Source organism: Portunus trituberculatus, chromosome 21, assembly GCF_017591435.1.
Source record: "Portunus trituberculatus isolate SZX2019 chromosome 21, ASM1759143v1, whole genome shotgun sequence".
Classification (NCBI taxonomy): domain Eukaryota; kingdom Metazoa; phylum Arthropoda; class Malacostraca; order Decapoda; family Portunidae; genus Portunus; species Portunus trituberculatus.
This window is the reverse complement of record NC_059275.1, coordinates 10,504,534-10,517,033: the sequence shown is the minus strand read 5'-3', so window position 1 is coordinate 10,517,033 and position 12,500 is coordinate 10,504,534. Positions and strand designations below refer to the sequence as shown.

The following is a 12,500-nucleotide window of genomic DNA, read 5'->3' as shown; positions in this document are numbered from 1 at the left end:
ATGGCCTGTGCTACTTTCTCCCATGGTACTTTTGTTTGTGTATGTATGAAAGTGCTGCATGGGAGTGTGGTGTGTGGTGGTGGTGGTGATAGTGGTGTGTACTATAATTTTTATTTGCATTTTCCTATATACAGTATGTTGTGTTACGGAATATATTGGATGTGTTGGTGGTTGTGTTGACCTACAGTGTAATTACCAAAGTACAGTGTACATTGTACAAGCAGCTGCAGTGTTCTTGTACTGTGGTTGTGATGAGTGGATAGTGAATGGGGAGTGAAGGGTGTGTTCTGTAGAGCTGAATTGCATTGGGTGTCCCTTTTCACTATCTGGACCCTCTGTTCTCTTCTTTTTCTTACCTTTTCTTTTATTATCCAAATTCAAGCACTGATTTCTTTGTTTCCTCAGTATATCTATTTATAAACAAGTATGTCACTGTAATGCTTTTGTGTCGTGCGCTGCGTGGCATTGGGCTACAGTGAGTAGCGCCATCTGATAAGGTGATATTACCGCTCAACCGTCATGCGAGGCCTGTGTTACGTGTTGGGCGGCGGAGGAACAAACATTGTGTTTTGTCCATTAATAGCAGTAGTGTTGCTTTAGTCCACCAGAATGAACTTAAGGAGAAGGTCAGAAGGGAAAACAATAAGGAGGACCGTCACCATCTAGCAACAAGAAATTTAATGGTACGACTTTCCCTTCGTGGGAACAGAAATTAGGTGAAGAATCGAGGAAATGGAAAACAGAGGAGGCAAAAGAGGTTTTGGGGAAGCACTAGGCACCTAAACCCATCCCCGGATCCTGAATTATTACAGAGGATGACTTGAAGGTTGTGAAATGCGTAGAGGGAAGATGAAGGAGACGGAATAAAAATAGTGTGGTGTTTTAAAATGGTCAGGAGGAGAGGAAGACACGCCACATCACCGCAAGGAAGGACATGTGATGAGCTGCCTAATCTTGGTGTGTAAGGAATGTAAGAAGCGGTAAGAGAAAACAGACTGGAATAGGAGAGTTGTGTCCAAGCAGCATAGTAACTGAGGCACTGAGAGGAGGCGTGGATAGGTAAGGGAGATAAAATTAATGTATAAAGGAACAACAAACAGAAGCAGACCTGTTGGCTCTTGGTGGCTGCTAAACTACACTATATAATGTAACGTACCAGACTCAAGATAGCAAAGGCGAATGCTGTATGCGTGGACGGGGTGGGGTGCAGTGAAGGCAGCTGGGTACAAGCAGTTATAAGGAAGCGATAAAAAGGAAGGATGGAGAAGAGGGAAAGGTATACAGTTAGTCCTTGAAAGACCTAGACTCGAGATGGAGGCGGTAAAGACCGAATATGTACAGCAGCAAACTCTATAAAACCACCCAATGTGTTTGCCTCAATAACAAATGGACTTCACAAGGTTATGGGAGATACAAGTCTGTGTCAGGAAAGGCGAGGATACATGTGCACGCTCACGTGGTGTGACACGTGCCCAGAAAGACACGGCTACATATTCTCAAATACTTTGGATTTTCATAGATACTATTTTCATAGACTACAAAAGTGAACAGCCAGGTTTTCAAGAGTGTATTGCTATTTATTTCCCATTGGTATTGTAGAAACTTTGTTAAGATACCACCTCAGTCATGAAAAACTGCTGAAAATGCTTATAACTTTAACTAAAGACTTGAAAGTAAAGATCACACGCGAAAACTCTCTTGGACCTGCTCAGTGTCTAAGCGGGTCTTTTTGTTTAATCGTTTTTGTTGTCCTTGGCCAGATTTTTCCTCTTACATAAAAAAAAAATTAAATAAATATACACTTGTGGACGGGCCAGAGGTGCTGCTAAACATCACCAGGACCAACAAACACAGGAGGCTCAGGCTTCCTTGGCCGCACCTACTCCTGTGTCCTCTGCTTGTCTAATCCCCGTCTGCTCACGTGCCCAACACCCCAAGAGCCTCTCTTTTAAAAGAAACGATCCATCAGGAAAGGAACGCCCACACTGCGCATTACGAAAGGAACGCCCACGGTGCACCAAGACGTGCAAAAGAAGAAACACACACACACACACACACATCTAGAGAAGTAGGATATCAACTCCAAACACACTAGAGTAAACAAACACCGAAAATATCGAAACCTTCAGACACTTTTGAGAAAAAGAAGAAGAAGAAGAAGAAGAAGAAGAAGAAGAAGAAGAAAGAAGGAAGAAAGAAAGAAAAAAAGAAAGGAAGAAAGAAGAAAAACTCAAGATGTAAACCAAAACGTTCTATAAACTAACACTTAAGAACCTACTGATATCAAAACACCACCGAGACTAAAATAAACACATAAACAAATAAACAGAAAAATGAAAAAATAAACCCAAACCGAAAAAAAGATACAAAAACTCAAATCACTCATCAACAATCCTAAAAACAAAGCCTATACGCCATACAACGCACCATGCACTTCCCATCCACCAACCACCAGTAGTCACGTTCCTGAGTCTTCCTTCCACTCCACACTAATGGTCTCTGGCTGGTCTTAGCACAATCCCTCACTGTGACGGTAGCGGTCATCCAGAAGCCATTAACTAGGTGCCCCATGAGAGCCAAGGTTCCAAGGTTCGCGAGTTTATGTCCTGTCATTCTCCACTCCGGCTCGAACTAGTACTGTTTATATTCAAGACTTATGAAATGTCTCCGTGAATTTGCTTTGCTGTTCGTTGTGTAGTATGATTTTTGTGCGAGTGTTTGGTTGCAAGTACTTGGTGTGTATGTTTGTTTGCCTGTGAGTGCTTTCCTTCGTACGAATGTTTTGTTGTGATTACTTTTTTGTGCATGAGGGTTTGATTGTGTGCTCTATCTTATCTATATATAGATGTTTGGTTTTGTACTGTCCTATGTATGAGTATTTGGTTGAGATTACTTTTCTGTGTATTAGTGTTTGATTGTGTGCACTTTCCTTTGTATGAGTGGCTGTGTGCACTGCCCTGTGTTATGAGTGTTTGGTTGCAAGTATTTTCGTAGTTATAAATGTTTGTTTGGTTTCTTGTGTTTCGTTTGTATGAGCATTTGTAGGTCCAATGAAATATGGTAATAAGTATAAATCTGCAGTTTCATTCTCGCATTTATGATTCCCTGTCATTGCTGTCATGCGGGGCGGCAGGACAGGCTGGTTGGTGTGTAGTTAGAGGTGTAAAAAAATAAATTACTACAATCATAGTAAATCAGTTTAGTAATCTGCCATCCTTATTTCCACTGTGTTTAGAGTCTCCTCAGTCTTAAACGCCTTTGAAATGCTAAAAGTGTATCGTCTGTTGGGTTTTCTTCGATAAAAGAAGTTAAGTAAGATTATGAAATAACACAAAACACAGTGGAACTGATTCATGTTATAAAGTTTCTAAGAACAATTTTTCTACCAAATGAACAGTACAGTTTTAGAATTACAGGATTTCTACACATGTTGAATACATTTTCATCTTGTATCTCCTATAAGAGCAATAAAAATTAGGTTCACAGACGTCATGTCCCTCCTGTTTGAATTTCTGGGATATTCTTTTTTATCCATTGAGATTAGACAGTGTAGCGTATCACGAACAGTCTCCCAAGGGTCAGAGGTCTGGTGCTGTTTGTTCCTCCTCTGTGTTCTTTTGATGCCGCGGTAATGGCATCCCTAAAACCAAGGACGGGAAAAGAGATGATACAATGCCTCAATACTGCAACGGTCAGGCTCTGCTGAATGTAGGAAGTATCTGCTGAGGTTTAGACTGCCAGTGTTCCTGTTGTTGCTACTTGTTATCACAAGTATCGCTGCTGCTGCTACTGTAACCATTACAAGTATTGCCACAGATGCTACCGCTTGTCAATGTACTACCAATATTAAACATTATGAACCCAAATAAATGAACAGTATAAGCAAGGGAAACACAAGGACAGGCACACAGTCTGACAGGTAAGCAGTTACTAGGAGGCGGCAGAGTGGAAGGTGGACGGGAGAGAAGGGAGGACAGCGGAAGGACACGAGGATAGAGAAAACAAGGGAGGCTGACGTGGTTCCCATATGATGAGGAATAGGAAGGAACAGTTGTGGAACAGGATACAGAGAGGGATAAAGGATAAAAAAAATGTAGAGTACTGAGAAAATTTTAAACAAAACGTGCAAATTATAAGGAAGAAAACAATACGTGGAAAAATACAAATGGCGAGGAAAAATATGTTGAAGAAAATACGACGAAAAACAAAGCGAAAAATGAAAAATAATGAAAAAAGTGAAGAAAAACAAAAGTAGAAAACTATAGCAAATGAGGAATGAAAGTAAGTGGAGAAGAAAAAAATAAGTGAACAGAGATGACGACGAAGAGATGGATAAAATGGGAAAAGGGAAAGGGAGTGAAAGGAAAGGAAGACAAAGAGATGGAAGGAAGGCCAAACGTAAAGAAGTGAAGGGGGAGGATGTAAAAAGGCAATGATGGAAAGGGAAGCGAGATGAAGCAGGAGATAAAGTGTCCATAAGGAGAGGAGGGAAAGAAGGAAAGAAGGAGGGAAAAGCGAAGGGGGGAAGGAAAGAAGGAAGGAAAAAAGAGAAAATCGTCATGTAGGTATGAAGGACTAAAAAAGTGATTAGAGAGAGAGAGAGAGAGAGAGAGAGAGAGAGAGAGAGAGAGAGAGATTTGAAAAAGAAAAGATATTTGTAGATAACCAGTTTCAGGTAGTTCAACATCTCTCTCTCTCTCTCTCTCTAAACTCATCACCCATCCTCTTTTCTCGTTACACTTATATTTTTAGGTTTTTCTTTTTCTCTTCCTTTTCTAGTTATCCTTTCTGCTCCGTTTCCTTCTCTCCACTCTTCTCCCTTCCTCGCTTCCCTTCAGCACGCTTGCCTCTCCTCTCAGGTAAGGTCAGGTACCAATCAGAGAAAATTATCCATCAGAGGAAGAGAAAATATTCTCTAAAAGTTAAATTGCATGGCGTGTCTGTCTGTCTGTCTGTCTGTGTTTTTTTTCGTCTTTGTATTTGTTTTTTTTTTCATTTCTGTCTGTTTGTTTGGCTGTCTATCAGTTAATTAGTCAATCTCTCTCTCTCTCTCTCTCTCTCTCTCTCTCTCTCTCTCTCTCTCTCTCTCTCTCTGCCTAATTTCAAAATAACTTACTTTTTCTCCTTTCATTTATTACTACTCTTGTCTTGCATCTCCTTTCTACTTTCCCCTGCATACCTCCTCTCTTCCACCACCACCACCACCACCACCCCTACTCCACCACCGCCTCTGCCGCCGCCTCCTCCCTCTCCAGCAGACGATAACGAACACAAAACAGCAACACACAAAGGTCTCCACAATAGGCAGTCGAAATAACCTTAGAACACAATAGGACTGCCAAAATTTACTCTTACAAAGCCACTTAATTTTTCTTGTTATTATCATCATTGTTGTTTTGTACCTTGTTATTATTCTAGATGTTCCTAAACCTCATTGCACTGTGTTATTGCTTTTATTCTTCTTATTGTCGTTAGGGTCATATCAGTATTGCATATCTTTATCTTTTTATTCATACGGCCATTAATTTTGCCTTATATACCACTGAAGTCATTAAAATTATCGTCTCTGTATCTCATAATCACTTTTTCATAATGCACCCTTAGACTATCACTCTCCTTACTATCACTACCATTGACTCCACTAATAGTCACTCTCGGATAAAGCCATAAATTGAACACAACAAGACACACTTCCCACCTCACAATTAACAAAACAACTGGGTCACATTCTCTACTTCCATACTGTTTCTCGTTTTCTTCCTCCCTTTTTTTTTATGGTAGACTGAGCTGCCCTATGCAATCTTCCCGACAAGCTGTCTTAATGGAAGCATACAGTAAGATAGGGCTTCATCATCCAGCCTTCACACGAGGGCGCTCTCTCTCTCTCTCTCTCTCTCTCTCTCTCTCTACAGACTTGTATTTTGTTAAGGCGATAATAAAAATAAAAGAAGAAAAGGTAGAATAAAAGAAGAGAAGGAAGAAGAAGAAGAAGAAGAAGAAGAAGAAGAAGAAGAAGAAGAAGAAGAAGAAGAAGAAGAAGAAGAAGAAGAAAAGTACAGTACTAATGAAGATCAAATACAGAGGCACATATTATTGAGAGAGAAAAATAAAGAAAAGAAACGAAAACCTGAGGGAAATAAAGAAAGAAAAGGATTCAGAGATAGATAGAAAGATAGGTAGATAGATAGATAGAGAGAGAGAGAGAGAGAGAGAGAGAGAGAGAGAGAGAGAGAGAGTTATATATATATATATATATATATATATATAGAGAGAGAGAGAGAGAGAGAGAGAGAGAGAGAGAGAGAGAGAGAGAGAGAGAGTGTGTGTGTGTGTGTAATTCACCTCACCTCAGTCGTCTGCTGGTCACCCAGCCAGTCTTCCCCATTACGGAGCGAGCTCAGAGCTCATAGACCGATCTTCGGTTGGGACTGAGACCACAGCACACTCCACACACCGGGAAAGCGAGGTCACAACCCCTCGAGTTACATCCCGTACCTACTTACTGCTAGGTGAACAGGGGTCAAACATTAAGAGGCTTGCTCATTTGCCTCGCCGCTTACCGGGACTCGAACCCGGCCCTCTCGATTGTGAGTCGAGCGTGCTAACCACTATACTACGTGTGTGTGTGTGTGTGTGTGTGTGTGTGTGAAAGTTACCTGGACAGCGGAAGAAGACAAACATCATGTATTTAGTTAATCAGGTGAGTACCTTAATGTAGCGGGTGTTACCTCGACTCTACCTGGGTAAAAAGTGGGCCAAGCTGACGAGTAAAACAAGATGAGGGAAAAAAAGAAGTTTGCACTGTAGTTCCTGTCGAGAAGTAAGGGTAAGATGAACAAGGCGATAAGAATACGGTGTGTGTGTGTGTGTGTGTGTGTGTGGGGCAACTGGTGGTGTGACCCTTTCGTCCTCTACTCCTCTGCCTCCTTCCTCACCTCCTCTCCTCCTCCTCCTCTTCCTCCTCCTCCTCCTCCTCCTCTTACTCCTACTCCTCCTTCTCTTCATTGCACTCCTCCCATCTTCTTCTCTCTTTCTTCTTCCACTTTGTCCCTTCAGCTACCTACTATATAGATGTTACTTATTTAAACACACAAACGTAAATCAAATAATATCAACAAGGTTTCTCCTAAAAATCACTTCCTCGTACAATTGTCACTTAGAAATTGCAATAGATATCAATAGGAATGGATCATTTTAGGTAAGGTTGGGTTGGATCTAGTAACCTAACCTAAATAACCCAATCTAACCAACTTTAACCTGATTAAATGTACCTAACAACTTCTTAACCGAATGAAACCCAACCTAACCCAACCTAGCTCAACCTGAACTAATCTAACGTCACCTAACAAGAAATAGACACGGACTCCGGTCTTTCTATAAACCCACCAATGAATGTATAAATAAACAAGTCAAGTCCAGCTTTTTCAATCATCTCGACTGTTTTGCGCAGACTGTAGAGGAAACGACTGAATTTTAAGACTGGTAGTTAATCAAGTGAGGATGTTTTGCGATATCAATATGGAAAAAAATAATAATAAGAACAGATCAGCGAAATATTTAAACAAAACAAAATCAAATAGAAAATGAACACCAATGAAAACAAGACTGATTACCTCCATAGAAAATAACAATAAATGAAACAAGATAAATACATTAAACTAAACTGAATCAAAACAAACACAAATGAAATATGAAAAACGACTAATAATTTCCACATACTTTGAAAACAGCACCCAATGAATCCCACCCGTCACCTCTCTCTCTCTCTCTCTCTCTCTCTCTCTCTCTCTCTCTCTCTCTCTCTATTCCGGGGATCTTACCGCACCTAATCACGTGACCACATTGCAACGTCCACCGTGGAATCCTCCCCCCTCCCACCCTTGGCCTTTCACAATAGCAACAAACTCATAACAGGATGTATATTGTTATGAAAGCACCTTAAATTCCCATGGTTCTTTCAGTCAGCCAGTCAAACTGGAGAAAGAAAATGTAAAGGAATACAAAGGAACTGAAGGAAAGAAAACATGACTAGAATATGCACGAGAGAGAGAGAGAGAGAGAGAGAGAGAGAGAGAGAGAGAGAGAGAGAGAGAGAGAGAGAGAGAGACTACAGACACATACCTAACAAACGACACAAAAAGCAGTAGTGAAAAAAATAAATAAATAACAAGTGAGAGAGAAGGGACAGACAGACAGCGGTGGTGGTGGCTTGCACTTCACACTACGCCAGCCACGCATGCAAAGGGACAGAGATGCATGACGAGGACACCAATTGAGTCCTGAACACACCCACGAATTTGCCTGACAGTCAGAGTGAGGCATGCGTTAATTTTCCGAACTGTGGCTTACGAGGTTATCATTTCTCATACCCCTCGTGGTTTCTAGCAGTTATCTGTGAGTGTTTGTCCTTGAAAGGGAATAAAGAACTTAGAATATAGATAGGACATGTTTTTTTTATACATTGTTTTACATTTTTTTCGTTTAATGTAAGTATTTTGAGAGAGTACATTTGTCAGGGGACGTAATATTAGTGACTGATCTTATTGTCTCGGAATGCGACTGAAAATAAGGAAAGGCATAGGAATAACATGTTTCTTTGACCTTTCCGTTTTCACTGGTTGCTTTTTTTCAAGGTTGTTCTTCACCTCTTTCACTAATGCACGTTACTTCATTACTTTCCCATATTTCAACATCCTAGGCACATTTTCAAATGCTGTATTTTTTTTCTTTTTCTTACTATGTACTTCTGTTGCTTAGAAAGGACGCATTTATCTTTGCATTCTGTATTTCTTATTCAATGTGCCCATGCATTTTATTTTTTTTATTATTTCTACGTGAGCCCTGAATGTTAAGAAAAGCTGACAATACCAATATAAAGGTTAAGGAAGGGTGCAAATAATGAGAGAGAGAGAGACCGTAACTAAATAGAAGATGCACAGTAATATGGGAAAGAAAATACGCGTTTCTCTCACTTTTATCGCTGTCTATGTAATCTTTAGTTAAAATCAGATAAAAAAGGCAGACAGCACAAGTTTTCTTCATCTCTTCTCAATTACGTGTTTGTAAGGCTGCCCTTGAGAGAAGGTGAAACAATATCACAGGGTGGATAAAATACATAAGGTATGTTTTCTTTCGCTTCTTTTCCTCACCTATGTATTTCTGAGGCTGTCCTTGATAGAGCGGTAAAAAAGGAAGAATGTCCAGGTTTGTTTCACCTCTTGTTGTTATTTTGTGCTTTAGTGAGGTTGTGTTACTGCTGGTTCTTTTCAGTAGTAGTAGTAGTAGTAGTAGTAGTAGTAGTAGTAGTAGTAGTAGTAGTAGTAGTGAAATAGTAGTAAGGTGAATGTAGTAGTCTAGGCTGCCCAATTCCTACGAATCACCAATCCTAAATTCAAAAAAATATTTGTTTCCAATAAGAAAAAAACAGAAATAAATAAATGAAGGAATAAACATAGACGTAAAAATAAACTGAGAGGAAAATGAACGATGATAACATTTCTATTTACTTGAGAACGTAGGTATGAATTATCAACTCTCTCTCTCTCTCTCTCTCTCTCTCTCTCTCTCAAATATCACAAGGTAACCAGACTACAACACATCACCTAGGAAGCAGGAAGATGCCCACACACTGGCACTGCACCAACATCAAGCCAAGTGACCCATAAAAAGTTGCACTACTTATTATTATGATAGTGACCGTCAGTCTTCGTTTTCTTTAAGACTACTGTAGGTGATATTTTAAGGATGACTTGAGTAAAAAATTAGTGTTTGGTTATCATGTCTTAAAGCTGTTATTGTGTTTATAGAGAGATTAATATGAGAATAAGTACCGTTATTCATGGATAGATGGATGAGTTGATAGTTTGAAGGATAGACAAGCGAGGTTATGCACGAGAAACTTTAGACACCCGTGTGGAATGAGCTGGCTATGTGGTAATACACGAGGAAAAAACTCTCAATGCGATTTCTTGTTAGGAAAATTGTCCCGTCCAGTGAGAATTCTCAATGCCAAACTGAGAAAAAAAACCAAAAGGACACTCAACCCATGACACACACACACACACACACACACACACACACACACACACACACACACACACACACACACACAATGGCCTGCAGCGGGAAAAGAAATAGGGAGGTGGTTGCCTCATGTACTCGGAATGAAAATAAAAAAAAAGGCTATTGAAAAAAAAAGTATATGAAGTGAGTCATAAGATAAGACTAAATGCCAATAGAAAAGGAGAAAATGAAGGAGGAGTTAGAAGAGGTGAGGTGCGGTAAGAAGAGAGGAGAGGAGAATTAAGAGAGAAGAGAAGAGAAGAGAGAGAAGAGGAGAGGAGAGGAGAAGAGAGGAGAGGAGAGGATAGGAAAGGAGAAAAAAATAGGGGAGAGAAGAACAACACAAGAGAAAAACCTGGACGAGAAAAAAGAAATAAGACAAACAAACAAAACAAGAAAAAACAACAACGGCAACAAGAGAAAACAACAACAACAACAACAACAACAACAACAATACGATAAACAAACCCACCACACCCCTAAAAAATCAGGAGGAACCAATGAACAGATAGGAGGCGGCCCAAAGACAGGCTAATTAGGGAAAAATTAAGATGACGTGGTGTCCTTACCTGCATATATGGATCAGTTGGCACCTCCAGGTCGATGTCTGTGGAGTCAGAGCTTTGCCTTCTCCTCATCTTGCTGTAGGGGAGGAAATACACAGGCATTTAGTACTAGCAGATGTAGTAGTAGTAGTAGTAGTAGGAAGAGAAGGAATAGTAGTAGTAGTAGTAGTAGGAATAGTTATAATTGCTCTTCTACCTTTGAACACTTAAGAGAGACTGATGAGGAGATTGAAGAGGAGAAAGAGGACATGGGCCATGAGAAGAGGGAAGGTTGTCGGGGTAAGGGTGGGGGGGGAGCTAGTTAGAAGAGTCGTTGTGGGGCAAGTAATGGGGGGGGAGGTAATGGGGGTGACCTAATAACCTGGAAAATATTGAACATGACCTCGCGGGCTCCCCAGATCAGGCCCGAGCACACACACACACACACACACACACACACACACACACACACACACACACACACACACACACATAAAACAAATGCTTAACAAGAACATTAAATAAATAGACTTAGACATAAAATGATTGTTATTGTGAATTGTGTCCTGTATTTATCTTATTTAGTTGAAGTTTACTAATTTATATTCTTGAATCTGGTTTGAGAGAGAGAGAGAGAGAGAGAGAGAGAGAGAGAGAGAGAGAGAGAGAGAGAGAGAGAGAGAGAATAATAACAAAAATAATAACATGATATTTACAAAGCACACTTTCACTTCTGCAGAATAATAATAAAAAAAAATCACAGAAAAAATATAATGATAGAAAATAAGTGCCAGCATCATAAAACAAATGAGAGAGAGAGAGAGAGAGAGAGAGAGAGAGAGAGAGAGAGAGAGAGAGAGAGTAAAAACAAGTAGCAGTAAGCCATCTAAAAAAATAATACATAAGAGTGAATATAACAAAAAAAGATAAACATATACATAGAAAAGTGACACACACACACACACACACACACACACACACACACACACACACACACACACACACACACACACACACAAATAAGAATAATAAAATAAATAGGAAACATAAACTAAAACAAAACTAATATAATAAATCAAAAAGATAAAAAAAGAAATTAGACACAAAAAGAAAGAAATTCAACAAAAGAAAGAAAGAAAAAAAATAATGCACGGAGTACCAAGATGGCGCCTCAATCCAGTCTGACACGACATACCGATAGGCAAGATGGCGTGTCTGTTCAGCAAGGATGGCGGCTGTGGCAGGGTCGTGTATGGCAAGGTTCACCATTGTCTGGCTGAGAGTGACGCGTATGGTAGAGAGGCGGCGAGCAGAGGACATCTTTCTGCCGCCCTCCTGCCTTACTCTGCCGCTGCCCTGCTCGTGGTTTGAGGTGCTTGGTAGCTGTTGCATTTTAACGGGTTGTTGCCGTTGTTGGTGGTGGTCACTATTCTCCTCTTAGTTTTGGTGGTTTTGGTGTTGTTTTAGTCCTCTTGGTGATGTTGGTAGTAGTGCAATGTACTGTTGTTGTAGTTGTTCGCTTGTCCTTGCTTTTTTTTAAGTGTGTGTTGCTTTTAGTTTTAGTTTTTAAGGTGTTATGGGTTCTCTTGAGTGATAATAGTTGTAATGGTGGTAAGTGAAGGAACTTGTTCGTCAGTGACTTCAGCTGCTTGGTTTATTGGTGATTTGTTTCTTTAGATCACCTTCTGAGTGATGAGCGATTGATGCCCAAGTTCCTGCGCTAGTCTCCCTTTAAAAGTTCCACCGGTGGTTCACGTTTTCTGTGAAGATTACAGTTCCGTCACTTTTTTTTTTTTTTCAGTTTTATTTCACTGTTGTCTTTTTATAAACTTTCCAGGGAATCGTTGCTGACCTGTGAGGAAGGTAATTTCCCGACTGAGGTATTATGTAAAC

The 12,500-nt window shown here is 40.1% G+C and overlaps 1 protein-coding gene across 2 annotated transcripts in view; it reads right to left on the bottom strand.

The window, feature by feature from the left end:
* The window catches only part of LOC123506899 (bromodomain-containing protein DDB_G0270170-like), a 179,751-nt gene that overhangs the window by 8,366 nt on the left and 158,885 nt on the right, over positions 1-12,500 (bottom strand). For both annotated transcript variants that reach the window (XM_045259283.1, XM_045259282.1), the window contains one exon: positions 10,632-10,704. In XM_045259283.1, the coding sequence (XP_045115218.1) occupies positions 10,632-10,704 (73 nt within the window). The remainder of the gene's footprint in view (positions 1-10,631; positions 10,705-12,500) is intronic.